This window comes from Epinephelus moara, chromosome 18 (assembly GCF_006386435.1).
Source record: "Epinephelus moara isolate mb chromosome 18, YSFRI_EMoa_1.0, whole genome shotgun sequence".
In the NCBI taxonomy this organism is placed as follows: Eukaryota; Metazoa; Chordata; class Actinopteri; order Perciformes; family Serranidae; genus Epinephelus; species Epinephelus moara.
In genome coordinates, this window is record NC_065523.1 from 24,475,084 (window position 1) to 24,502,057 (window position 26,974).

At 39.2% G+C, this 26,974-nt stretch overlaps 1 protein-coding gene across 1 annotated transcript; it reads left to right on the top strand.

The window, feature by feature from the left end:
- Positions 1-1,065: 1,065 nt before the first annotated feature.
- Positions 1,066-24,284, top strand: LOC126406153 (nuclear GTPase SLIP-GC-like). The gene is made up of 21 exons (XM_050070330.1): positions 1,066-1,098; positions 4,831-4,878; positions 7,750-7,807; positions 8,013-8,099; positions 10,250-10,340; positions 11,688-11,901; positions 12,041-12,253; positions 15,102-15,308; positions 15,433-15,608; positions 16,909-17,002; positions 17,087-17,174; positions 17,346-17,467; positions 18,146-18,322; positions 18,435-18,589; positions 18,775-18,901; positions 20,807-20,915; positions 21,028-21,161; positions 21,401-21,479; positions 22,550-22,631; positions 22,716-22,760; positions 22,884-24,284. The coding sequence occupies exons 1-20, from the start codon at positions 1,066-1,068 to the stop codon at positions 22,747-22,749; spliced, it is 2,328 nt and encodes a 775-aa protein (XP_049926287.1). The 3' UTR covers positions 22,750-22,760; positions 22,884-24,284.
- Positions 24,285-26,974: the final 2,690 nt, after the last annotated feature.

A 26,974-nucleotide genomic window follows, 5' to 3' on the forward strand; every position in this document is an offset into this window, starting at 1 on the left:
AACAGAGTTACAAATTTTACATGTTACAGGTCACACACATTACCCGCTGCTGGTGCATTTATTTCGGAGTTTGTATTTATTTAATTATTTTATCAGTACAGCACTTTTATGTAGCATGCTAGGTTACCGATCTCGAGTTAAGCTAAAGGAGCATGGCGGCAGTTTTTCACACAGGTTGTTGTATTGTTCCCTTATTTTTAAAGGTGTTGCTGTGGAAAGCTGGTCATGAGAAGTTGCTGTACTGATTTTTGTGTGTTTTGCACAGAGAATAAATCCCCCCCCGGTCAGCAAAGCAGAGGTTATCCTCGTCTCCTTCCTCATCACCCACAACACAACGCAGAGTTCATAGCCATCCCGAGTGTCAGACCAGACCGGTTACACTTGTAATGTCCATATGGGCTGCAAACCTGTATGTGCATGACACAATAAATAACATAGCTATTACCTTGTTCTAACATTATATTATCTGATGATTACAAACATTAAGTCAGATTTATATGTATAAATACAACTGTTGCATGCTGGACAACCGCAGATATATAACTGGTAATACTGAGCTTTCAGGTCCTGGCATTAAGACATCTTCTCATCTACTCACTTCATAACTGTTGTTTTGATAAATCACAGGCACTGACTCAGTTGATGTCATTTTTAAAACTGCCTGTTTTACATCAGTCAAAGACGGAAAAATAGATTTCAGTTATCAAAGTGAAACATGACACTTTCAGAACATTAGCATATATCTTTAATCACTGAATCTTCTTTGTTCAAATGTTGTACACATTCTGTGGTGACACACTGAAACAGCAGTTCAGCAAAACATTGACTTCTACTGCCCTCTAGTGTTCACAGCAAGAAAAGCACAGGACAAGTACAGTACAAATAATTTCAAATATTAAAACACAGTCTAAGCAGCAGTGTCAGACAGAGACCACGGTAAAATACCTACTGGAGATGTGCATTAGCAGTACAATAGACTGTGTATTATATATCACATAATAAAATCCACATGACAATACTCAAAAAGGTTTAAAAGAACCCAATCTGATTGAGCACTCATCGGACATGCAGGTGCCCCAGAGGTACCCCCAATCCCAGGTGGGGCCTCCTTGGCTCTGTCCTGTTGGGGCATGGACACAAGACCTCTGGGGGGTGTCCTGTGGTCCTTGGCACTGGGGAGTTGGCAGCAGACCCCTTGAGTCGTGGGGGTTGTGAGGTGGGATACCAGCACATACAACAGATGCTGGATCAGATTGGGATCTGGGGAATTTAGAGGCCAGGTTCACGCCTTGAGCTCTTTGTCATGTTCTTCTGGGTATTCCTGAGCAGTTTTTACTGTGTGGCATGGAGCATTGTTCTGCTGGGGGCCACTGCCATCAGAGATGCTGCTGCCACGAGGGAGTGTACTTGGTGTGTAACAATATTTGGGTGAGTGGAGCATGTCAGGTGGCATCCACATGAATGCTAAAGTGAAGGTTTCCCAGCAGAACACTGTAACAAGATGATCAAAGTTATTTCACCTGTCAGTGGTTTTAATGTTTCAGCTGATCTGTGTATATATGTTCCCAGCAATATCCTCTCAGGGTGTCATATTTCCACCCCCACAGTGTAGGCACCCCAAACAGCCAGTAGGAGTCACCAGTGCAGCAACAATGACAAGAACCCTCCCCTCCCGTCCTGACAGCTGCAGTCACTAGTTGCTTTTCAGATTAAGAATGTATATTTTAAACAGGATGAACTCATAAAAGGTGATGTTCAGGATTAAATCTCTGAGTTGTTAGTTTAACCAAAGAGAAATTTCCCATCCAAACTTCTCAGATGATCCAGTTTAAACAACAGATCAAGGCCCAGAGGGATAACCATAAACATGTAATATCTGTCTGTCTTTCTGTGTGTGTGTGTGTGTGTGTGTGTGTGTGTGTGTGTGTGTGTGTGTGTTGTGGGGGGAGGGGAACTCTGTGATGCTGACTGTGTGCAGGGCGTGTATCTATTTGCCATAAGAACTTATAACCAGAGTTGGAGGGAAGCTGTACCACTAAAAGAGTCAGTGCCAGTTTGCAGTACCAGGAAGAAGCGACAGCAGCTGCCTGAATAAACCAGTTTGGTGAAGTTGGAAAGATCATCATCAAAATAGTTCAAGCACAAACCCTTTTTTCCAGCCGAGATAACAAGCTACATACCATCCAAGTTGGACAGATAACGTCATCCTCTGAGCGCAGCCTGCTGCTCCTGTCAGCTGTTATTTTAGGTGGAGTCGTCACACCCTCCTCCACCCCATTCACCTCAAGTCACCTTATCCAGAGCTCAGGACAAGCTCATCAAAAGCCCGCTCCTCTTCATATAAGCTTTATGTGTCATGGAAGTGTAGTAATACAGTGTTTTCCTCTGAAGTAAAAGGAGAAGTACACAGAAAGTAGGTAGTATAATGTTGCATTGCATTCTTAAAAAGTGCTTTGGGGCCTTTAAGATATTTGGAGGTACAATGAGTTATAATAGCACATAGTTCAATATTTTTCATATTTAAACATCATCATAAATCTATAGCTGTGTGGGGCCCCAGGTGTATTGCTCGGGACCCACAGGAGTGCAGTGTTAAGTGTGAAGTTGTTTGGATGAGCGGCTCTCAAGAAAGCTGGAAGCAGTACTGCCACAGGCCAAACAAACGGCCTGTTCTGAACAGAAATGTTTTGAACGAAAACTTTCAAGAAATTTCACAAGATAAGGACTCCTGAAGACCTGAATGCAAGCTATATGCCAATTCACAGAGCCTAAACTCTGCTAAATACACAAAAACCAAGAAGCTAATAGAACACTGGCCAAGTGTCAAGAAGAAGAAAACATTGAATTTGTAAAAATACATAAATAGTTCCTGAAACCACCAGGAAATCTTATCTCTGATGTAATGTGCAAAGGAAATTATCTGTTTTCTTCCTGCAGTTATCACATTCATTATTTAGGTTAATTGTACAGTTTATCAGTTATTCTGTACTGTTATTGTTATGCACTGAATCTATTATGAAAGATCCATAAAATATGTCACTTCTAGAAAAAAGGTCCCTTAAGGAAAAAGGCTGGGAATCACAACTGTAAACTACAGTAGCTCCATGTTGCACAGCTACAGCAGTAAAATCCTGCTCACATTTTTCATGCATCCGTATTAACAATAGGCTGTATTAATGTCATCTATAATAATATGCCTTTATGCTTTTACTGAAGAAGGATTTTTACGTCGTGGTATTGATACTTTTACTTTTGTAAAAGTTAAGTAAAGGATCCAAATACTTCTTCCACCACTGCTTTTCAAACACTGATGAGTTCATGACAAGTTTCTGCAGCACATCTCCACATATGAATTTATCTTGCTGAAGCTGTTCTGTTGGCAGAGAGGAGAGTATGATAATGAGGGGTGTTGACTACACAAACAAAGTGCCCATGTTAGATATAGTACCAGAGGAGTCATGTACGTGCATTAAAGAGGAACAGTCCAGATGTAAGTACGCTAACCTCAATGCATTACATTCACAGCTAAATATATTACTGAGAGACTAAGTTTAACTGTAAAATACTATGTAGTAGCCTAGTGTGCTGTTTTGTCACTATTTTGTTTCCATAGCCCAGACATTCATTCACTATAGATTTAATATTTAACGTGGTGGGATACTGCTGCATTTTAATGAGGCTTCTATTCAAAGTGATGACCTACATATTTAAAAACCAACATATTATCTAAGATACCATAACTAAAATTTGTTAAGTCATTATTTTTTAAATTGTGATTATTCCCACAGGAGCATGTAAGCCACCAGATCTGTCAGTGTATCTGCACTAAAGATTCAAATGGGTTTTATTGTGATAAAAATATCTTAACACAAATATTTATATGCAGTATTTCAGACAACCTGTCATTGTCTGCAACTACTTTTAACAGTGGAAATTAAAGTGCTCTGACTTGGTCATTTTTCCTTGGTGTTAGTGCTTCTAGCACAAGACAGGAAGTGACTAGTTAAATATATTTGTTGTTGTTGTCACATGACTTGAAGTTATTAAAAAGACATTCGTCCTTATAACTACACTCTATATTTCACATACAGTGAAGGTTGGATTTCTTTTCATATATTAACATTAACATTAACATTAAGAGAAAAGCAGAGCAGACTCTAGTAGAAAGAAACGACAGATGGTCAGTTATTTGTGATGTAACTTTCCACCAAATATTTGCTGGGGACACTTTTGTCAGAATGCCATTATCAGTCTCATGACCCCTTCTTTTCCTTTAATGAACTATAATTGATTGTAACTGTTTCCAAAATGCCAAGCAGTAATGGTTGATCAAAACATAATTTTTTGTTTATTTCTCTTTACCTTACAGTTGCTGTTCTTGGTCATGGATGATTTTGTCCAGAACAAATAAACTACATGGGGTCTCAGTGAGTGAATAGAAACATTTCGAGGTAATACTGAAATGTCTTTCCATGCTTCTGTGTTGGGCACAAATATTATACAATGTTGGTATCTACTCATACAGACATAAAAAATGCTGCAACATGTTTCTGTAGCACAGTGCTGACTCATCATTGACAGACATATTCTTAAGACAAAGGGAGTGATCAGTGTTGACAAATCCTGACAATTCTTGTCTTTATTTAGAAAGTAAAAAACAGTATGAGTAAAGATCTTGTACGTTTTATGATTAATACTACTCCTCCAATCCCAAGCTTGCATTCACACACTGAATCTGTATTTGTCGACCTGGAATGAGACTCAGCAATCAACTATCTTCCTCCAGACTTGAACTATTATTGATTTGCAACTATTTTCTTTTGTTACTAGGGGGAACAAAACACAACAAATTCAGAAACAGTTGATTTTCCTGCTCAAGTAAGTTGAAAACAGTTTCACACAGTTAAGTACAGTGGTGGAAAAAAGTTTTCGGACACCCCATGCATTTGTGAAATATTGCATTAAGAATCACTCTTAGGTCTTCAACTGCAATTTCTTTTAGTACAGTCACAGCCAAAATACTAAATAAATCCTAAAAAAGCCATTAAAAACTTAAAATTGATTGGTTCCATAAAAATACAGAAGAAATTTTGAGTATTGGGTCATTTTGGTACCAGTGATGAAGGTCGTTCTTTTTATTAAAAGACACAATTTTTGTTGCCAAGCTTCGTGTCTACATAAAGCCAGCACATTTGAAAGTTCTTCAGACACAAAAATGGCTAAAACAAGGAACCTAACGCAGGAAACACGCCTGAAGATAAAGATTCTCAGCCAGGAAGGATACAGCTGCCGCCAGATAGCCAGGAAGTGCAGATGCAGTCCTTCAGCAGTTGGATACACTCTGCAGAAATACAGACGAACCAACAGCTTGGAAGACAAACCAAGATCTGGGCGTCCAAGGGTTTCTTCAGCAAGAAATGACCGCATCCTGATCCGCATGTGCAGGCAAAACCGCCGAATGACATCACAGGAGCTTCAGCAGCAGTGGTCAAACCAAACTGGTGTCCAGTGTTCCACCCGCACTGTACGTGGCCGACTTTTAGATCATGGCTTAAGGTCCTACAAGGCTATCAAGAAGCCCCTGATCAATGAGAGACAGAGGTTAGCCCGGCGTCGTTGGGCCCAGGCACACAAGAACTGGACAGCCAGGAATTGGAAGAAGATTTTGTGGTCAGATGAGTCCAGTTTCCAGCTTTATCTTCCTCCTACTAATGTGAGGGTACGCAGAAGGCCAGGCGAAGCATTATCTCCAGCATGTACAGTACCTACTGTCAAGCATGGTGGAGGCAGTATCATGGTTTGGGGATGCATGAGTGCTGCTGGTGTTGGTCATCTCACTGTCTGTGATGGCACATTGAACTCTACCAAGTATTGTACCATTCTCGAAACCCACATGCTCCCTTCTGCGCGTGCACTGTTCCGTCGAGGTAAAAACTGGATGTTTCAACAAGATAATGCCCCTTGCCACACATCCAAGGCCAGTAGAACTTGGCTGCAGGAGCACAGTATCCAGGTCTTAGAGTGGCCAGCTCAATCCCCAGACATGAGCCCCATTGAAAATCTGTGGTGGATTATCAAAAGGTCTGTTTCAAAGCATAAACCAAAGAATTTAGAAGAATTAAAAGCAGTAATTCAAGAAGAATGGGACAAGATTACCCCTCAATAGTGTGAAAGGCTCGTGGAGAACATGCCAGCCAGGATTAGAGCTCTACTACGTGCCAGTGGCAGGACTACTAAATATTAATTTGATGATGTGATGGTTTATTTATTTTTTGCTCAGTTTTGAACACATTCTCTGTTATTTGTTGACTTTGATACCGACAATGTTGAGAACTGACATATTGAAACTGTCAAGAATTTAGTTTTGTTAGTTTTTCTTGTAAACAATAAACAAAAAAATATAATTTGTATTTGTTTGTATCTGTCTAATGCAGCCACATCTTTTGAAACACAAAAAAGATTTTTCCACAAATATTTCATGATAATATTTGAGATTGTATAAAATTTTAAGGGTGTCCGAAAACTTTTTTCCACCACTGTATCATCTAAGGCACTGTTGCCCAACTATTTGACATGGCAGCCATGTTCTCAGTTGTACTGTAATTTTAATTTTAATTTTTTTTGTAATTTTAATTTAATGAACTAATATCATGTTCTTCAGATGTCTGTTTGAACGTGTGTGTTTAATAAATCAAGGGGAAAAGATGATTAAAATAATTAAAACGAAACTTTATTCCCTACAATTCACTGATGTAAACTGGTGTACGGAGTCTAAAAAAGATGCTGTTTCTCCTCAGGTAGCCAAAGTATGACTTTGAATTACAGAGGCATGTAAACAGGGAACGTGCCTCTATTCTTCGTTACGATGCCTTTGAGCAGTGGTGTGTGTGTGTCCATTAAGGGCATTGGGGCGTTGCCCCTCCTGCAATTCCAAGTGTGAAAATACATATTTTTACAGGAAAACTGTTTTTGTTATTGTTGTGTTGTGTGTGTATAAATTACAGTCGATGCTCTCACACAAAGCATACATTATTACAATAAGCACTGCCTATATTCTTTGTCTCTGTGTGAAGGGCCGTGTGTTTGCCTGATGCCAATATTTGTAATAAGTTAGGCAGTGGTGTAGTGGTGGTTGATGAGGTGGGTGTACTGCTAGGTACATAGGTAGGTTACCAGTGAGGAAGTAGGCATACTCTCCTATATTACAATGGCTTCTAGCTGATAGATGGGTATAATGTAACTGGATAGAAAAAGAAGTGGGTATACCCCGTATACCTGAGTATACCCTCCACTACACCACTGATGATAGGATTTCCTGGTGGTCGTATCATTGACACGTCAAAAACAGCTGCATCTGGGGTGGACAATTTTTCCAATAAATGTTGCCAGATCGGGTGATTTTCCACCCAACTGGGCAGCTTTAGGATGGAATAAATGAATTTGCTGGGTTGACAAAAGTTTGGCCTGGTTCGTCATAGTACAGACATTTTTATTTTTTTTTCAATACTTGGCTAATTTTCGGCTAATATTGACTGTTCGAACCAACCTGGCAACATTGCTAGCTAGAAGGTGACTTAACCAGGCTGCCTGGTCAACCACCAGAAATGCACCCGCCAGATTCTAGCCAGTCAGACAGCTCATAGCAAAGCAACATAAGAATACAGTTCGGTCTGTGGTAATATCCTACATATTTGTGAATTTGGGTACATTTCATGAACCTAAAAATGACCTCCAAACACTGTTTTAAAGGGAAATTTACACATTCAGCCACAGGTTCGTCCATCCACCAGTGCTTCAATGGAAGAAGGTGAGATACACAGTATCTTTATGATTACATGTAGTGTTCACATGTGTTTTTAAGGCAGTAATATCTTGCTTTGACTAGGCAACTCTACTAAACAAAAATTTAAACGCAACACTTTTATTTTTGTTTAGTATATTGAGACCATGTTTCAATTTTGTGAGAGGCACATGCAACAAATGTCTTCCCTTTTTTTTTTTAATCTAATAAGGAATGAGAAAGTTGAATCTTCAGGGTGAGTCCAGCAATTGGCAATTACCAACTAGAAGACAACGATGTGAACCTGTGTCATACTCAGGTATTTCTAATACTTTCTAAGCAGTGGCAGCCTCCCACAGGGTTATACCTTTATGTAATGTATTTTTTTTACTTTTTTAATAGAAAATGTCTGTTAATATCTTGGCTTCAGTAAATGTTATCTCATTAGTTGTGTGTTAAAATCTTATCAGGACACCTCAAACAGTCAACAGCACGCATGCCATAATGATTAAACCACATGTATCTGTACAATACAATACAATACATACAGTAACATGCAACAATCCATACAGTTTGCTTCTGTGCCTGGTTGCAAAAAAACAAACAAACAAACCAAAAGAAAAAAAACTCTCAGCCCAAGGTTGCTCCTAATATTTCATCTACAGATGCCTTAGAAAAAAAATAGTTGCATAGCATCACCATTAGCATGTTCTTGGGATGTTGTAAGGGCAAACACTTAAAGATTAAAGTGTATGCCACTATGTGATGATATTGTCAGCCTCCGCCACCAATGAGACAAACAGTTAAACTGCTGTGCTAACCCTGCTCTGAAGGTAAATGTAGCACAAAATATGCTCCAGACAGGTTATCATAATTTAGAATCTTCATACAATACCAAATACACATTACTCACCACTTTTTTCACTACCCCAACATAAAGCAAAAGATCCACACACACAAAGTAGAACAATGTTGTTTTAATTGGTGTTGTGAGGGTCCTGGTGATGGAGATGGGTCCCCCGCCTATGGTCCCCACCCTGGAGGTGGGGTCTGAGGCTGGAGGTCTGCAGCCAAACCCTTTCTGGTTATTATAAACTTAAACACTGCAGAACACGGTCAAAAACTTACAATCCAAACCAACACAGACTTCATGTCATGCTTATTCACGCTGTTGTCAACAATCTCCTTTTGTCATGCACACTAAACTGCACCATAGCTGGCCTAAATAACTTATGCCTGTATTCTAAAACAGAAATAAAGTAAATATAAACATACCCTTAGCACAGTCCACTACTATACACTATTCAATATATACAGAAACTGTTGTGTAAACTTGAATATCAGCAGAACTTACAAAACATTAAAACCACTGGCTGGTGACGTGAATATCATTGATCATTTTGTCACGATGCAATATTCTACAGGGAAACCTTTAGTCCTGCCTTCAATGTAGATGCTGCTTGACGCGCTCCAACCACCCAAACGTTCTTGCAGACCAAGTGCCCCCCCTGATGGCAGAGGTCCCCCCAGCTGGACAGTGCATCATATGAAACCATAAAAACTGCTCAGGAGAGGCCTAAAGAACATGGCAAATAGCGCAAGGCGTCAACCTGGCCTTTGAATTTCCCAGATCCCAGTCTGATCAAACATCTGTGGGACATGCTGACACCTCATAGATAGCCCCTATACATGGTGGGGCCTCCCAGGATCAGATTTGGCTCTGACCTTTCGAGGTATGGACACAGGACCTCTGAGGGGTGTCCGTGGTGTCTGGCACCAGGGTGCTGGGAACAGATCCTTTGAATCCTGTGGGTTGCAATGTGGGGTACCAGCACTTCCCATGGATGCTTGATTGGATTGGGATCTGGAAAATATGGAGGCCAGGTTGATGCCTTGAGCTCTTTCTCACGTTTGTTAGGCCATTCCTGAGCAGTTTTTGTGGTGTAGCATGGTGCATTGTCCTGCTGGGGGGGCCACTGCCATCAGGGAGTGCTGTTGCCATGAGGGGTTTCCTTGGTCTGGAACAGTGTTTGGGTGAGTGGAACGTGTCAAGTGGCACCCACATGAATGCCAGGACCAAAGATTTCCCAGTAGAGCATTGTATTGCAACACGATGATGTATTTTAATCACTTCACCTGTTAGTGGTTTATATGTTGTGGCTGATCGGTGTATATGATATGTCATATCAACACAGACCTTTTTGCCAAATATAAATATGTGCTTAAGTGGCTCTTACAATGTTTATTCATGTATTTCTTAGACCGAAAGAGAGCTTATAGACTAAAGCATACTCGCCTGGGGCAAATGAAATGACACTGATGCTACTACAATCCCTAATGTTAATAGCTGGTGATGTAGGTTTTATATGGTGTGGGAGGGATTATGATAATGATGGCTCCATTGTGTACATTACTGCTTACTGTATGCACTGGTTCCTGCTGAATGATTCTTTGCTTTTACTCTGACAGAAGAAACTATACTGTCTAAAGTGAAAGAAATCATGTATGATGTCCAAGACAAACTACCAGACCAAGACAACAAGCTCCATCAGTTCCTCAAGTAAGTAGTGACTTTTTCATATTCCATATTCTTTGATATAGCCTATAGACCTGGTTTCACTCTGTCGTGTGAGACAGTCTGTATTTTGCTTTTAAATTAGTCTTAAGCAAGTTGGACAGTTTCATAAAAACTACATACTGACTTATTTTAAGCCTAAAAAGTTCCCTCAGGCTATTTCAGAACTGAAAGCCATGTTTCCATGGTAACTGTCTGCTGACCAGTGACATCTAATGACAAAAAAGAGGAAAACATGGCTCATAATTTGTGATTTGTTAACGATGTTTCGGAGTGAGTAATAAAGAAATACTTTTTATAGACCATATATATAGATTTATATATAAAGATATAGATTATAGATTTTTTGCTCTGGAAGGCTTTTCTATTGTTACACTCTACACTGTAACTGCTGATATATTTCAGGAGGTAAATGTTCTGCAGGAGTGAAGGAAGTTGAGCAGTTTGATACGGTTGCTTGGTCTTAATTCAGAATTATCTGGAATTCATAGCAAATTAGTAAATTAGTCCTACTGAAGATAGCCCAGGACTAGATAGCTTTGTGACATCATTAGATGTTTATCTGAATCTTGACTGTTAGTTTGATCAAAGCCATAGTCAAAGTCTATCTTTGTGAAACTGAACCCAGGTCTTATAGAACGTCAGTCTACCTTGAGTGGTTTTCACATCACAGACTCAATTTCTAAGCACATAAGATATGGGCACCATCAGAAGCTACGTAGCTATCATGTTTGCTACATTTACTTGCTTGTGTGTCGGTAAGCTCTCAACAAACAAAGCCAAACGTGTTTAGAGGCCAAACTTATAAGACTGAATAGTTGTAAAATGTCTCTTGGAGAGCTGTCGGCCACTGCAACCAAGAATATGTACAGAATTGGTGGCTTTAATTCCCCTCTTAAAAGACAGATTGCTATTGGTCGGTGATGCAGATTCATGTGTCAAAATATACCAAAGCTCAGCGTAATGTAAAAACACTGAAAGGAGTAACAAACTTCGCAAGCAAATCCAATAAATCATTTTTCTTGTGAATTATTATTCACTTTATGAAGTTTCAGGCTGAAAAACTGAAACCAATGAGTGAAAGACAATATAAAGCCCTGTAAAGCTGAGGGGAACCTTAAAATCTGGTGATAATTCTGTGTAGTGTCATCTCTTGGTGACCCTTCTCACATACAAGTCAACATTCGAACCAGTTAATATGAAAATATTAATTACAGCTGTTTCAGTAGGCTGGTCATACTGTAGACGTTTTTCTATTGTGACACGTTCTTTCAGTGTTTGTTTATTTTCCAAATTGATCAATTAACTCATGTTCAACCTCTTGTACAACAGGAAGAAAATTAAGGATTTGGAGATCGACAAGAGGGAGCTGGTCGGTGTCTTTGGTAGAACCGGGGCTGGAAAGAGCACTCTGATAAATACCATCATTGGAGAGAAGAATCTCTTGCCTATTGGGAGGGTCAAAGCATGTACCACAGTCATGATTAAAGTGGAGGCTAACATGCGGAAACAATATGAGGCAGAAATTGAGTTCATTACAAAAGAGGTAAAATTAGTTGAATATACTGTATTTATGTTCACTTGAAGCAAACTGAAAAGTTATGATGTAGCTGCAAAAATATAGTTTCTCTTTACATCACATGATATTTAATTAAACTGAAATAAATTCTTTTATTTTTTTTTAGGAGTGGAAAGATGAGTTGTGGTCCTTGTTAAATTTCCTTGGGGATGATGCAGATCAGGAAGATGACGAGGATCAGGACACTGTTGACAAGCTGTCAGCGCTGTATGGAGAAGAATGGAGAGACAAAACCCCTGAAAACCTCATGGAAAACAAGTATTTCAAAGAAGTTCCAGAATTTCTCCAATCCAAGAGAAAGCTTCTGACATGTAAATCAGTGAGTAAGACAAAATAAATTCTTGTACATCTTTACATGTATCACTGTCTGACAGGGTGAAATGTTATGAATTTCCAGTTATTGAGGTTAAGTAATGCACTTACAGCCTGGCCATTTTGGATTGGTTTAGTTTAACAAATCTGTAATGAACACTGTGTTTGTGATGCACCTTTTTAAACTTTGCAAGTTTGCTCTTCAATTAGTCTATGCAAGTTGAATAGTTTCATAAAAAATACATACTGACTTATTTTAAGCCTAAAAAGTTAGTAACCTTTCCCTCAGGCTATTTCAGAACTGAAAGCTATGTTTCTGTGGTAACTGTCTGCTGTCCAGTGGCATCGAATGACAAAAAAAAGAGGAAAACATGGCTCATAATCTGTGGTGCAGAGTGTATAGGGGCTTAAAACAATATGATAGAAGATTATGATAGCTATTGCTTTGCTCAATTATGTCTCTTAAGTTGTTGCAGAAAAAAATGTTAAAAAATCCCTCAAAATACCACATTACGACACCAAGTCCTTGATGATCATCATAGAAAAGCCTGTGCTGTGATCTGGTATCAAAGACTTTTGACATTTTAAGATTTCTGTAGAAATTGCATTTTTTGGTGATTGAATGACGAGCACTTCTGTTCTAGAAACAGCTGAGAGCCCCTTTTATTGTCAATACACCTATGAAAGTTATGCATCCTCTGGATGCCCGCTGTCTCTAGTCAGAGTCACAAAAGGTCATTTTATACAGTGCTGTCTATTGTGCTATCTGTTTCTAAAAAATGGTCTCAGTACAACAACTATGGGGGCTAACATCATCACACACATCATCACACATTAATGAAATTGGGCTCATTGAATCCACGAGTCTCAGCTTTCCAGTCATACTCAATTAATGCATTTCCAAGACTGTTTAGGGACCTGCAGAAAAAATAAAATACAACAGGTAAAAATAACATATTTGCACTGCATGCAAAAACCTGATGGCTTTTGCCCAAAACTGCATTTGAAAAGCATAAATTAGGCACGTCTGTAAACCGGAGACTCATGACTACCCACAGAATGCATATTCATTCAGATATCTTGAGGTCAGAAGTCAAGGGACCCCTGTGAAAATGTCTATGCCAAAATTTAGCCTAACTTTGGAGTGTTATTTAGCCCTCATCCTGAGAAAGCTTTAAGTCAGTCCGCTACAGCCTCTTAAAGACAGGAATGTTGGCCAAGACTGCCAGCGGCCCTGTGGGTCTCAGAGGTTAAAGAGTGGACTTGGTCCATCTGTGCTAAATAATACAAACCCAGATCAAATTTAGCCTTTTAAAGGCCTTTTATTGTAACAAACAATATCTACCAGTTACTAAATTAACTGCTTTTATGAATTCCACTCAGTATTTTGCCTCCGTCATTGTGCCTAGACAGGTCTCATGAAGATTAAATGACCAAGTGGTTACACCTTACTGATAGACAGGTTGAAAAGCTGGGTTGATCTCTCTGGTACTAATAGTAATTATTTTATCTAAATAAGTAATTTAACTTCCCAGCAGGACCCGTGGAGTACCACAAGGATCAGTACTTGGCCCACTTGTATTCAGTCTTTTGACGGTTCCTGTTTTTAAGTCTGTTTAAGTTAATGTCAGTTTATGCACTTATGCTGACAAACCACAAATCTATATTTCTCTTTCACATTTTCCCATTGAATCACTATCAGTGCATTGAGCAAATCATTGGTTTGCTAAACAAAGACAGAGAACTGAGAAAGAACTGAGGTGATTGTGTTTGGTGGCCACAATGAAAGACTTATTATTGCATACGTAGACCCTGTGCCTTTAAAAACTGTAAGACAAGTAAGATTGGGTACTCCGGCTTGGATTTCAACAGTCATATTGAATGAATTAGTTTATCAGAATGTTATCATTTCAAAAATATAGTTACAGTTATAGAACTTATGTCTAAACATGATCTTAGAAAGCAAATATTCATGCATTATCTGAGGCATGTTGGACTATTACAAAAGCGACTAAACCTTGTTCAATTTTTTTTTATGAAAAACAAAACTAAAGGCATTTTGCCTATGTCTGCTCTACCAGTTAGTCAGAAAGTTGATTTTAAAGTATTACCATTTAAAGGGGTCGGACTTTATTATGTTTCTTACATGCTATATCCATATGAACCTTCAAGAATGCTCAGGTCTGGGGCATCGGTAGTGTAGTGGATAGTTCCGGCGCCCCATGTACAGAGGCACTGCCTCGCTGCGGCGGCCGCAGGTTCAAATTCGACTCGCGGCCCTTTGCTGCATGTCAGTCCCCACTCTCTCTCTGTCACCCCATTTCACTCTCTGTCCTGTCATTAAAGGCAAAAGCCCACAAAAATAATCAAAAAAAAAAAAGAACACTCAGGTCTTCAGACTGGGATCTGCAGAATGTCAAGGGTCAACATGAAACACGGGGAAGCTGCATTACTCTTCTACGTATGATACACAAACTTGTATTAACCTAGATAATCCTTGGTTCTATCAAACTCTGGTTGTGTTATAACCTGTTCACCAATTAGCATTAAAGAAATGATTAATACTGTTAAAAAGTTGCATACAGAACAATTAAACTTTAAAAACAATCAGTCATCTAAAACTAGATTTTGTCTCCATTTCATGTTTATTACTAGGCCTATTAATGTAACTAATTTTATCTTTTTTCTTTTGTTGTTACTTTCTATGACAATGTTTCTTCATTGCTCTTTTTTTTTTTTATCGTATCCTCTTGTAATTCTTTTGTACAATTTGTAAAGCACCTTGAAGTTGGAGTTTGTGCATACAAATGAAATCGCCTTACGTTGCCTTAATCTGATTGTATTGTTGATTGCAGGCTGAAGAGCTATCTGCAAAATTAGTCAAATACACAAGGAGTGAATCAAACGATGGAGAAGGAAAAGAAGTGAAGAGGTGGTATTGGCCCCTGGTGAAGTGTGTGACTGTGAGGGTGCCTAACAATGATCTTCTCCAGCATGTCACACTTGTGGATCTTCCTGGAAATGGGGACCGTAACAAGAGCAGAGACAAGATGTGGAAAGGGGTAATTTATTCACATGTAGTGCTGTTTATTGTGTCTTACTCTGTTATCTGGAAACTTAACAGTGCTTTTTACAAAGCACTGATAATTGATTATTCATTATTAACTTGTTATTACGTCCCTTCAGGTTGTTGGAAGTTGCTCTACTGTGTGGATTGTGACTGAAATGAAAAGGGCAGCAGCAGAGCGTGAAGCCTGGGACATCCTGAAAAGTGCCAGTAGCCTCATCGGAAATGGTGGCGAGTGTCAGCACATCCACTTCATCTGCACCAAATCTGATGTTACTGGAGTTTGTGATGATGGGTAAGTGATTTAAGGTGCCAAAAGTAAATAGTTTAATATAACATTCTAAGAAGACATAGAGGCATATGGTGGCCAAGAGCTCAACAGGAAAATACAAGCAAATACATATAAATTGTTGCAGCACAGGTACTGGTAGCATGGGTGGGTTATGAGACAAAGGGCCCCTGGGCACAGATATGCAAAAGGCTTCACTACCTCTCTTATGTACGAGCAGGACAGACTCTAAGGTGGTTTTGGCTTTTTGTTGTTGTTGTTGTTGTTGTTGTTATGTACAGTATCTCCTTGTAGTCAAGGACATTTTTTGTCATCTTCTGTCTCTGCATCCCTCTGTGGTCTGTTTGTGTGTCTTTGTGGTCATTTTGAGTCTTCCTGGTCAGTACGTGTTAATTTGAGTGACATTTTGCAGGCGAAGGCCAGAGGGGCCCCTGGGCCTGTACCTGGTAGGCCCATTCAGTAATCCATCCATGACTGTTAGAATACTTTGTTGTTAGTTCAGGGGCAGGGGTTTTCAAAATCTGAAACTGTGCCTCCAAAACAAGCAAAATTGCGACAACTGCGCCCTCATAACATTCTCCATCATCATATTATGTTTACATGAAAGAAGATTATAACCAGAGTAGTCGTGTGCATGTAAACACACTTACTGAGCACAGCTGACTTCCAGGTTTTGGTACCAAAATCATCATTGTAGGATACTCTATTGTGCTGTTTTTGTATTTTCGTGTGTTTTTATACATTTGCAGAAAATGTAGCTTAGTGTTCTCAAATAGGAAATTACTTTCTCCATTTGCTTGTCTTTGCAGTCTAAGCAACCAACATAACACTATATTTTACCAGGCCCAAAGCTTCCTAAAATTTCCAAGGAATGAACTGATATCTAACAATGAATTTATTGGGAACTTATAGAAACTATGTAATATATCATTTGTGGCAAATATAGGGAAATTGAGACACTGCTCAATTGAATCACTTCCAGTTAATTAGTTAATTGGATTCATATTCAAGTTTCTACATGTTTTGATCTATTTTTTTGCATATATGTTGTTGTGGCGTTCTTTCATGGAAATTCCTTTAGGTCTTTAAACTTTGTTTTTTTCCCCCCCTAAAATGATGACCAAAAAACCTTTGTAGGAAATCACAGACTTGTAAAGTTGTTACCTTTTCAGTATGAATGGTGGAGTTGTTGGTAACAAAAGTGTTTTATCCTGAGATGAGAGAAGACCACTGTGCAAGTTGGAATTTGGTTCAGTTTCTCCAAATACTGTATGAGGTGTCACTTCATAAAAATATTTTCTTTCAGTTCAAAAGATGCTGTTCGTGCTCTCATATTTCAAAACAACATACAAGCCAAGGAAGAAGTGAACAAAGAGTTCAGAAAACTCAAGGAGTTTAAGGTGAGTTGAATAGACTAACAGAAAATGTAACACAACAATTTTCTACAACTGCAAGCCTGATGTGAAATCAAACCCTTTTTTCAGAAACATTTCAGTGATGAAAGTTTCAGAGTCTTCACAGTGAGCTCCAAAGAGTTTCTTCAGCAACAACATCTAACGCCAGAGGAAACTGGTAGGTGACATCTCATATATGAGCACTCTGTGGATAACAGAAAATGTACAACAGCTCCAACACATGTTTTGTTTTAGTTTACTTTCACCACTTTAACTAAAACAAATATAACTAATTGAATTTTGACATTTGAATTTAAGTATGTAAGATGTAATCTGATTTTTTTCACAGAAATACCCAGACTTCAGGAATTTCTGCAAGAGCTCAATGACTGTCACTCAGAGACATTAAACTATGTGTCAGGAGCTCATGGGATCCTCTCTCTGATTCAAGGGGCCAGAAGTAGAGCAGGGGTAAGATCAAGTCAGGCTGAATGTCCATACAGTGTATTNTCCGTGGGGTGGCTGGGCTCAACCATAGAGATAGGGTAAGGAGCTCAGACATTCGGAGGGAGCTCGGAGAAGAGCCGTTGCTCCTTTGCGTCGAAAGGGGTCAGTTGAGGTGGTTCGGGCATCTGCCTCCTGGGCGCCTCCCGCTGGAAGTGTCCCGGGCACGTCCCACTGGTAGGAGGCCCTGGGGTAGACCCAGAACATGCTGGAGGGATTACATATCTAGTCTGGCCTGGGAACGCCTTGGCGTCCCCCAGGAGGAGCTGGAAAGCGTTGCTGGGGGGAGGGACATCTGGGGTGCTTTGCTTGGCCTGCTGCCCCTGCGACCCGGCCCCGGATAAGGGGATGTAAATGGATGGGTGGATGAATGGAACTGAATAAACTGAAAATGAGTCAGACTAACCGAAACCAGCCTGGCTTATTTGGTAAACTTGTTTTAATGGAATGGGCCCTTGATCAGCTGGGCACTGAATTTTGCTGATGAGTGTTGTGTTTTATCAACATACGTGTTGTAAGCTTGCTGTTAGCTGTGAAGTCAGTCCACGTGCGGGGAACACTTATTTGATGAGGGGGAAAAAAACAAATCAGGTAGCAGTATAGTTTCACTGCTTTAAATACTGAATGTGTTGTATTTGATTTCAGGCTGACAGAAACACAGATGTGTGCAGAGAGCTGAAAGAAAAGATGAAGCAGGAAATTGAAAAAGTCAGACAGACCATGCAGAAGACTTATGACACCTTTGAAAGATGCCTCACTGAGGGGGTTGAAAAATCCAAAAGTTCCTGGGAAAGACTCTTGAAGTCGTTCTTATATCCTCCTGTACGTATTTGAATCATAATCACATCAACACAACTGATTTTGCAGTACATGTGAATTTACATCTTTAATATGTTTCTTTTTTATTTATTTATTTATTTATTTATTATTTCAGAGACCAAAGGGTGGCGCTTTTCACAAGATACTGAAGTGTGTAGTTCAGAAACGCGGCACTCACAAACCAAAGAACAAAAAACTAATAAACCTCAATATGGAGTTAACTTCATGCCTGACTGACAGCATTGATGAGGAATTCAAGAAGACCTTCCCGTAAGAAATGACCTTTGAAACATAAAACCTTGTCTTGGCTAATCTTTACAATCTATGGAGACCTAACAAATTCTGGATCATACAGTTGTACAGATTATGTAATATAATGCATTAATACTAATTATATTATCAAAACACAACAACACTTCCTGTATGAAACATTTCAAACTGTTAACATGTTTCAGAAATGAAGCAAAATGTGGACCATTCAACGGGAGCATCAACTCGTTTTCACTTGAAACAGAGAGGCTGATGAGAGAGAGGCAAGAGTACAAAGATGTCGAACTGCAACTGATATTTCTCAAGACAGAGGTAAAAGTTGACGATGGTACCGTCTTATTCATTATTCCATTATTATATCAAAAAGTATAATAAACAATTGCTCCAATTTTCCACAGGTTTAAGTTAAAGATCTAAGATCTTGTTATACTCTCAGTAGATACATATCTCAAATTTGTTCAAATCCGTGTTAATGGGCACTTCTTCTTTTCTAAGATAATGCATCCACTCGACAGGTGTGACATAGGCATATCAACATGCTGATTAAACAGCATCATTACTACACAGGTGTGCCTTGGGGTGGTCACAGTAAAGGGCCACTGTAAAATGTGCAGTTTTATGACACAACACAATGCCAAACATGGCGCAAGTTTAATGGAGGCTGCTGGCTGTTGGCATGGTGACTGCAGGGATGTTCACGAGAACTGTTGCCCGTGAACATGAACATAAAGGTGACTTTATATCATGATCATCCCAAGGCACACATGCAATAATGCTGTTTAATAGTCACCATCCTGTATAATGTCTCCTGACCTATATAATGATGTGATCATTCAATGACTTGTTTTTGCATTTTGTGTGGACCCCTGGGAGAGTTGTTGTCACTGTGGTAACAACTAATGGGGATCGCACTCCACCCCCATTTTGTAGCAAAAACGCCTAAAATGACATACCCAAATTAAAATGACTGTAGCCTCTGAACCGCTCTGACTGCACACATGCATGAGGTCTTGCCAGAAAGAAAACTCCCTGAAGTTTCTTGTGAAAGTGTCAGAAACACTCTAGGTGATACAGAGACAGAGTAATGGGCCTCTGAAGTCAGTAAAAAATTGAAGATTTTGGTCTGCCTACAATAAAAAATGTTTTTCAGGATGAATAATTGTCTGTGGCTTCATCTGTGCAAGTAAATGACAGTATGGGGCTGTAGGCACACTATCAATGAACACTTGTTTCAAACTTGAAGAAGAAAGCACAAAGTATGACCATTCTACAGTGTTTTTTCCATGAAAAGATCCAGGCGGAGCTCCAAAAGATAGCTGGTCTCTTGGCTTCAAAACAGTACTGTCAGTGATCAAACAACACTCAGCCAGCTTCTAACATTGTACCGTATTGAAATCAGGCATGATTGTGATAGCTGATGTTGTTTTTGACATAGAAACACCATAAAACATCACCAGAATAAAGTCACATGAAACGTGAAAGTTATGATCCCACTTTCTAGACGGTGTATCTCAGCCAAAAATAGTGGTAGGAGTGAGACTCTTACGTTTTATAAAACAGCTAAGTCCCTGCTAACAGCTGCTCATGAGATCGCGAGTAATCCTGTAACTTTTCCCCTCGAAAAACGTCAAGACATGACTTGTTACCACTCATCGCGATTTTGGACTATGTATGTTTAGGCTGCTCTTGTGCGAAATACATAAGAAATAAGAGAAAAACGATGTTATTTTTGAAAAGTCGAGAGCTTCCTGAATCCAGCAATACCAAATATCACATAGTTTGATGACGTGGTACGCCTGGGAGATACCATTTAACAGAGGAGGAGGGGAGCGAGGACATCGGGGTCCTCGCGGAGTTAGAGAGGATAAAGAATAAAGAATCTGTATAATTTGTGGTAGGGATGGGTCACGATTTTCGAATTTCGAATAGTCATTTTATTTTGAAAAATCGATTTTTTTAATGCGACTATTACTATTCGCCGTCTTATTTCCCCCCTTTAATTACAACGTGGAAACAGTGGACACATCTGCTGCTGAACTAAACCAGTACTGCCAGGACAAGTGTCCCCTCCTCCACATCAATCCCATGGACTGGTGGAAAACCAACGAAAACAAATATCCCTGGCAAAATTATTCGAAAAACTATCGAATAGTTGCCATGATTTTCGAATAATGTTTTTGCTTGTACTGCCCATTCCTAATTTGTGGTCTCTCTAAGGAAGAAAAAATGAAGACAAAACTCAACAAAATCATCCGGGAGCAAAAGAAAACCATCTACAACAGTCTGATGGAGACAATTGAGGAAAACATGCAAGAATGCTATGAAAGTAAGATAGTAGACCATGACATATACAACCTGACACAATATTACTACATACCTACATTTAATGTGATTATGCTGAAAAATTTAATTGGCATAATTTAATTGTTTTATTTTAGAAGCAGCAGAAATTAGCGGAGCAGGCATGCTGAATAACATGAGGAGCACTATTGAGAAGCATGTACGAGATTCAAAGGACATCATGTTTCAGAGGGCTAAAGATGCTATGTTGGAGCAGCTGAGAAACTTGATGGTTTGTCACATTTTATAATACCTCATATAATTAATCAAACGTGGTGCACATCTTTATCTTCGTCCACAATTTTACATGAAGGCTTGTTCAATATTCAAGACCCCTCATTAGCCAATATGCCCAGTTTGAGCTGCCCTCTGAACACACATCTAAACAGTTCATTCATGTTAGATTTAGTTCATCTTGAACACAATATTTGGCTGTGTGAGTGAAGAGTGATGAAAAATTTGTTCATTTAGGTGCTGATCCTGGGGGAACTGAACACAATGCAGGAATCAATCGAGCTGTCACTCAATACAGATGGTGACTCAATCCCAGGTAAATGGACAATGCGCTCTCATCCCAACTCGTCAAATACCGCCATTTTGTCAGTGGATCTAAACGTCAAAATATGACGTGCTAGGTAGCCTCCTGTGTTGGTTTTGGACGTTCACGGACAGCGTCTTATTTGACCCTTATTACTTACATTATGCTTGTTTTGTTTTTTTGTTTTATTAATATCTTTTTGGGCATTTTTTAGCCTTTAATGGATAGGACAGACAAGTGTGAAAGGGGGGACAGAGAGGGGTTAGTGACATGCAGCAAAGGGCCACAGGCTGGAGTCGAACCCGGGCCGCTGCGGCAACAGCCTTGTCCATTATGCTTGTTTAAAATACATTTCCATTTTCTCAGGAAAATGTATAGCTCTTCTTGTAACATGCGTACAGTCTTTTTCAAAATAAAGTTAATACAAAGTTAAAACACCTCGTTTTTGGTTTATTTCCTTAAGTTTAGGCAAAGTCCCTGGTTAGGTTTAGACAACAAAAGCACGTGGTTAGGTTTAGAAAAACATCATTGTTTGGCCTTGTGATGGAAAATTCTGGTATAAGTACAAAAATAAGTACAGTTCTGACTAATGTAGCGTCACATCACGTGAAATACATCATGTGACATATATGTCACTACCGTTGTGTGCTACGTATACCCGCAACTACGTTTTTAATAACTCCACTGAGTTTTGGTTTCACACACACACAGCAAACTACCAGGTGTGTGTCCGGTGTTTATTTTTTCCCATCCACCCTCCCACCTGCCCTATAGGGGCTTTTTGGCTCTTTATACTGCGGCAGTTGCCAGCAGCATCAGAAATAGCCGCCGCCCAGTGCGTATCATAGCTTAGCGAAATGCAAGCTATGTCTGTATCTGTCACCTCAGTCACTGACAAAGTGGTGGTATCTGACGAGTTGGGAGTGAGAACAGACTGAAATGGAACATTTAAAAACAAAAATGTGTTAATCACTAAAATACTGTAAATATCTAATTGAAATGAATAAGTCACCACATTTCCAATCATTTAATAATTGATAGTGCACTGGTGAACAATATGTTTGTTTGGGTTTTTTTCGCAGATGTTTCAGGTGAGCTCCAGATGGTGAAGAACTACTATGATGAACTGAAGGAAAACTCAAGGGAAGAACCACCATATATGAGGTAAAACTGTTGTTAAAACGTCCACATAATTCTTTGACTATGAACTGTTCTGAATAATGCTAACAATGCTTTTAATTATACTAGTGCTGATCCACCCGTCCCAGCAACCCATTCATGACGTGTGCATAGGTAAGTTTTAGTGAAACTGATGATCAAAGTCGATGATGGGAGAGATGATATGACAGCCCTGCTGTAATTCATTACTGTTCAATGTCACAACTTCACTGTTTGTTTCTCTGGTGGACGTTTCAGGTTTGCTCAGTGGAGAGAATCAGCAGATGCCTGATCACCCACTGAAGGTCCCTGTGGGCACACCGATCCCTCAGAGACATGACACCTCTGGATTTGATCTCAACCATTTTTGTCAAGTTATCGTATCCCTGTTCTTTTTGAGTTTTAATGTACTTTGAGTTTGCTTGTTGTTGTGTATTACATGCAGAGAGACATTTTAGACATTTTTGCTTTCAAGTGATTATAGATCAGAGGCAGACAGAAAATGTGGGGAGAAGGGTGGAGGGAGCTGAATCCAAACCAGAGACATAAGCCCTGTTTCCACCAAGCAGTATGGTACAGTTCAGTTTGTTACGCTGTTTTTCAGTTTCCACTGTGAAAAGTTGTGGATGGTACCAATGGAACCGTTCTGCACCGTCCCCATGTTTGGTCCCCCCTCTGTTGGGGTACCTAGCACACAGATCTGGTACTAAAAGGTGGAGCTGTGAACACTGCAGTCTGTTGATTGGTCAATAGAGGACGGTCACTCTGCTCAGGGCTGAGTTGTGGCCCGTTTTGAGGCTCATATAACCACTGTTCATACTGTGGAGAGTTTTATTAGACTGTAACTATAAAATGAAAGGATGTTTTGCTGCCTCTCGCAGCAGCTGGAGTCTGAGAAAAAAATAACTTAAATCAGCTGACGACATGAATCCATCAGCACACCTTAAATGTCAATGTGACAACTTTGACCATTTCTAGAGTTTTTATATGACATACACTTTTAGTAATGAGTGGATCTTCAAGTGTTTATATATATTAATTTTTGACTAGGTTATTTGAACTGCATATATTCCTATCCTTACTCCGACAAAAAAAAAAAAAGCAGGGTCTAGGTACCATGTCTGAAGGGTTACTTTGGTTCCAAAGGTACTATACTGAAAGTGTTTGGTGGAAACGGGTGCGGGTCTAACCCACCAGTGTACTATGATCTCCCAGAGACTTTTTGTTTTTCACAATTAAACATGTTTTTCTTCTTTTTGAATGTGTGCATGTTTTTTTTCAATGTTTTTATTTTATTAGTTTAGGGCTGATTGATTTTAATATTTTGGGTGTCTCACTTTAACCTTGAACCTTCTTTACAATACATACTGTGGGTTAGATCTGACAAAGACTTTTCAAAGAGTGATCTTGATGTTTTTCTTTCATGTTCAAGGACAAAACTGTTGCTTACTGCAAAATAATGACTTGTGTATGTCTTCATTCATATATAAGAAGTAGAGAGAACTAGTTTAGATTATAGTCATAAACTATCTTATTTGGCTTTTTTTATTTACTCAACAATTGCTCTGTTTTAATCCACATTGATTTTAAATGCATAAATGTGTGTGATATGGTATACTGTCCAATACATCTCAATAAAGTTTTGTTTTGTGAGTGCCACATGTAGTTTGGCTTCTTTGATGTTGGTTTATGTTAACATTCATTTTGACTGTAAGATAAACAACAGATTTTCCAACATTGTTCTTGTCTAAATCCTCTAACTGAAAACTCTAAAAGTTCTTACCTAAAGCTAAGTTTCCTGACATAAATCTACATTACAGTACCCAAGCTCTTACAGTAACAGACACCACAAATGCTATCTATCTGGTGTCCAAGTAGTTGTTGTAAATATATTGTCCTTTGGTAAATTATACCACAGTACGTTAGACATTATTATAGGCTTGTTCACATAGTCTTGGTGATTGTGAAACAGAGCATGTCAGTGTGTAAAGAATGTGTAATTCTGCACGGTCATTATCAGCGTCACTTTTTGTTTCCCTCTCATCAGTCAGTGCACTCCCAAAGTGCTGATAAAGGATCCCTCTATGAACAGGTGTATGCAGGGTTAACAGTGTGCTTGTTTATAGTGTTGTCTGTTTTTCTTAAACATTCACATGCCATCAGGTGACAGTAATATTAATTGCTGTTCAGGTTCAAACAGGCTCAATAGAGGTGTGTTTCTTTTTTAAGATTAGTGGGAATGGCAGGTATGTGTTATGCTAATATATGTTAGCAAAGTGCCTCTGACTGATGCAAGAAAAAAAACAACAACACAGGGACACGAAAACACTGTAAATAAGAGCAGGCATCATTTGAATTTGTTGATTCTATTTCTCTTAACAAACCATTTTTCACTTCTTTGGCTGACTAGTATGCCTTGAGGTTAGCTCCTCTTTGGGACAGACGGTTGAATTCTTTCTGTGTGAGTTTGGGTGTGTGCACGGTGAGTAAGCTGCTGTTGATGCTGTGTGCCAGCAAGTTTTATGACATGTCTCACCATACCTTTGTAACTTTGTTAGAGGTAACCCTCCCCACAATGACTGAGGCAATCAGCCTCAACCAAACTGCTATGATTTTCACCTCTCACATTTACCTGGAGCAGGTGTGGTTGGGTGGAGGCCCGATGTTACACCTTCTGGTCGTACAGACACAGAGCCCGTTTCACCAGCAGTAAGTAAGACAGTTTGAACTTTAGATCAAGTGTTGTCCTATAGTAATACATATTAATTATTTTCTACCTTAAAGCTCAAGGTTTGTGCCTTTTTAGACATTAACATTGTTATTAAAAAATGTTGCTTGTGGTCCTCATTTTGGAAAATAGAGAAAAAGATGTCTACACAGTCTGGGTGCTGTTCATTTCCAAAGATTCTATTGTACAGGAAGACATGTCAGTTTAGCTTCTGTCCTTGTAATGATTGCTCTTAAGATGTGTGCCAGACTTTTGGATTTAAAATACACTGAGGATGACTGTAATACACGAATAAATGTGTCAGTTAACAAGGTGCCTATGAGTGCTCTTCTTGTTATTCTAATTTGTACCCTGTTGCACATACATCTGTTGAAAGTCTCACTGCTTGAAATGTGGTTGTAAAAATCTTTACAGTATCCTCCCTTACAGTCAAACGTTCACAGTGTCACAACCTCTCCACTGTGACCCCTGCCTGTGTGTGTTTGGGGTGTTATTTCTTTGTTTGAGTGACGTGTGCTTGGTGTCTTTTGGTTTGGTCTGTTTGCTTGTTTTCCTCCCCGCTCGTCCTCTCACACTCTCCCACTCACTGCACACCTGAACGTCATCTGCAATCAGCACACCAGTCTGACAATCAACTGATGTGGGAAGGATGGAGGGGATGGAAGAAGAGCTGGAGGGAAAGGGGGAGCATCCTTCCTGTTGACTCCAGCAACACTAAACCCCTGAGCTCTCACTGCAGCCTGTTTTATTTTGTTCTGAAAATGTCAGCGTGAAGTCCCGTTCTGTGGTCGAGAAATGAAGTGCAGACTTTCCTCTGTGTAACATGAAAGAGTACTGTTTGCGGTGAACACTCTAGGGTCTAGGTACCATGTCTGAAGGGTTACTTTGGTTCCAAAGATACTATACTGAAAGTGTTTGGTGGAAACGGGACGATAGTGGTTTTTATGGTGCGAGTTTAATTAAACTTTTTTTTCTTGGTTTTGAATATGTGCATGTTTTTTTTTTTGTTTAACACGTTTTTATTTTATTTGTTTCACTTTGATCGATTGAGACCAGCGTGATGAAATTTTAATTACTTTTTTGGGTGTCTCACTTTAACCTTGAACCTTCTTTACAATACATACTGTGAGTTAGATCTGACACAGACTTTTCAAAGAGTGATCCTGATGTTTTTCTTTCATGTTCAAGGACAAAACTGTTGTTTACTGCAAAATAATGACTTGTGTATGTCTTCATTCATATACAGGAAGTAGAGAGAACTAGTCTAGATTACAGTAATAAACTGGCATATTTGGCTTTTTGTTATTTACTCAACAATTGCTCTGTTTTAATCTACATTGATTTTAAATGCATAAATGTGTGTGATATGGTATACTGTCCAATACATCTCAATAAAGTTTCATTTTGTGAATGCCACATGTAGTTTGACTTCTTTGTTGTTGTTTATATTATCATTAATTTTGACTGTAAGATAAACAACAGATTTTCCAACATTGTTCTTGTCTAAATCCTCTAACTGAAAACTCTAAAAGTTCTTACCTAAAGCTAAGTTTCCTGACATAAATCTACATTACAGTACCCAAGCTCTTACAGTAACAGACACCACAAATGCTATCTATCT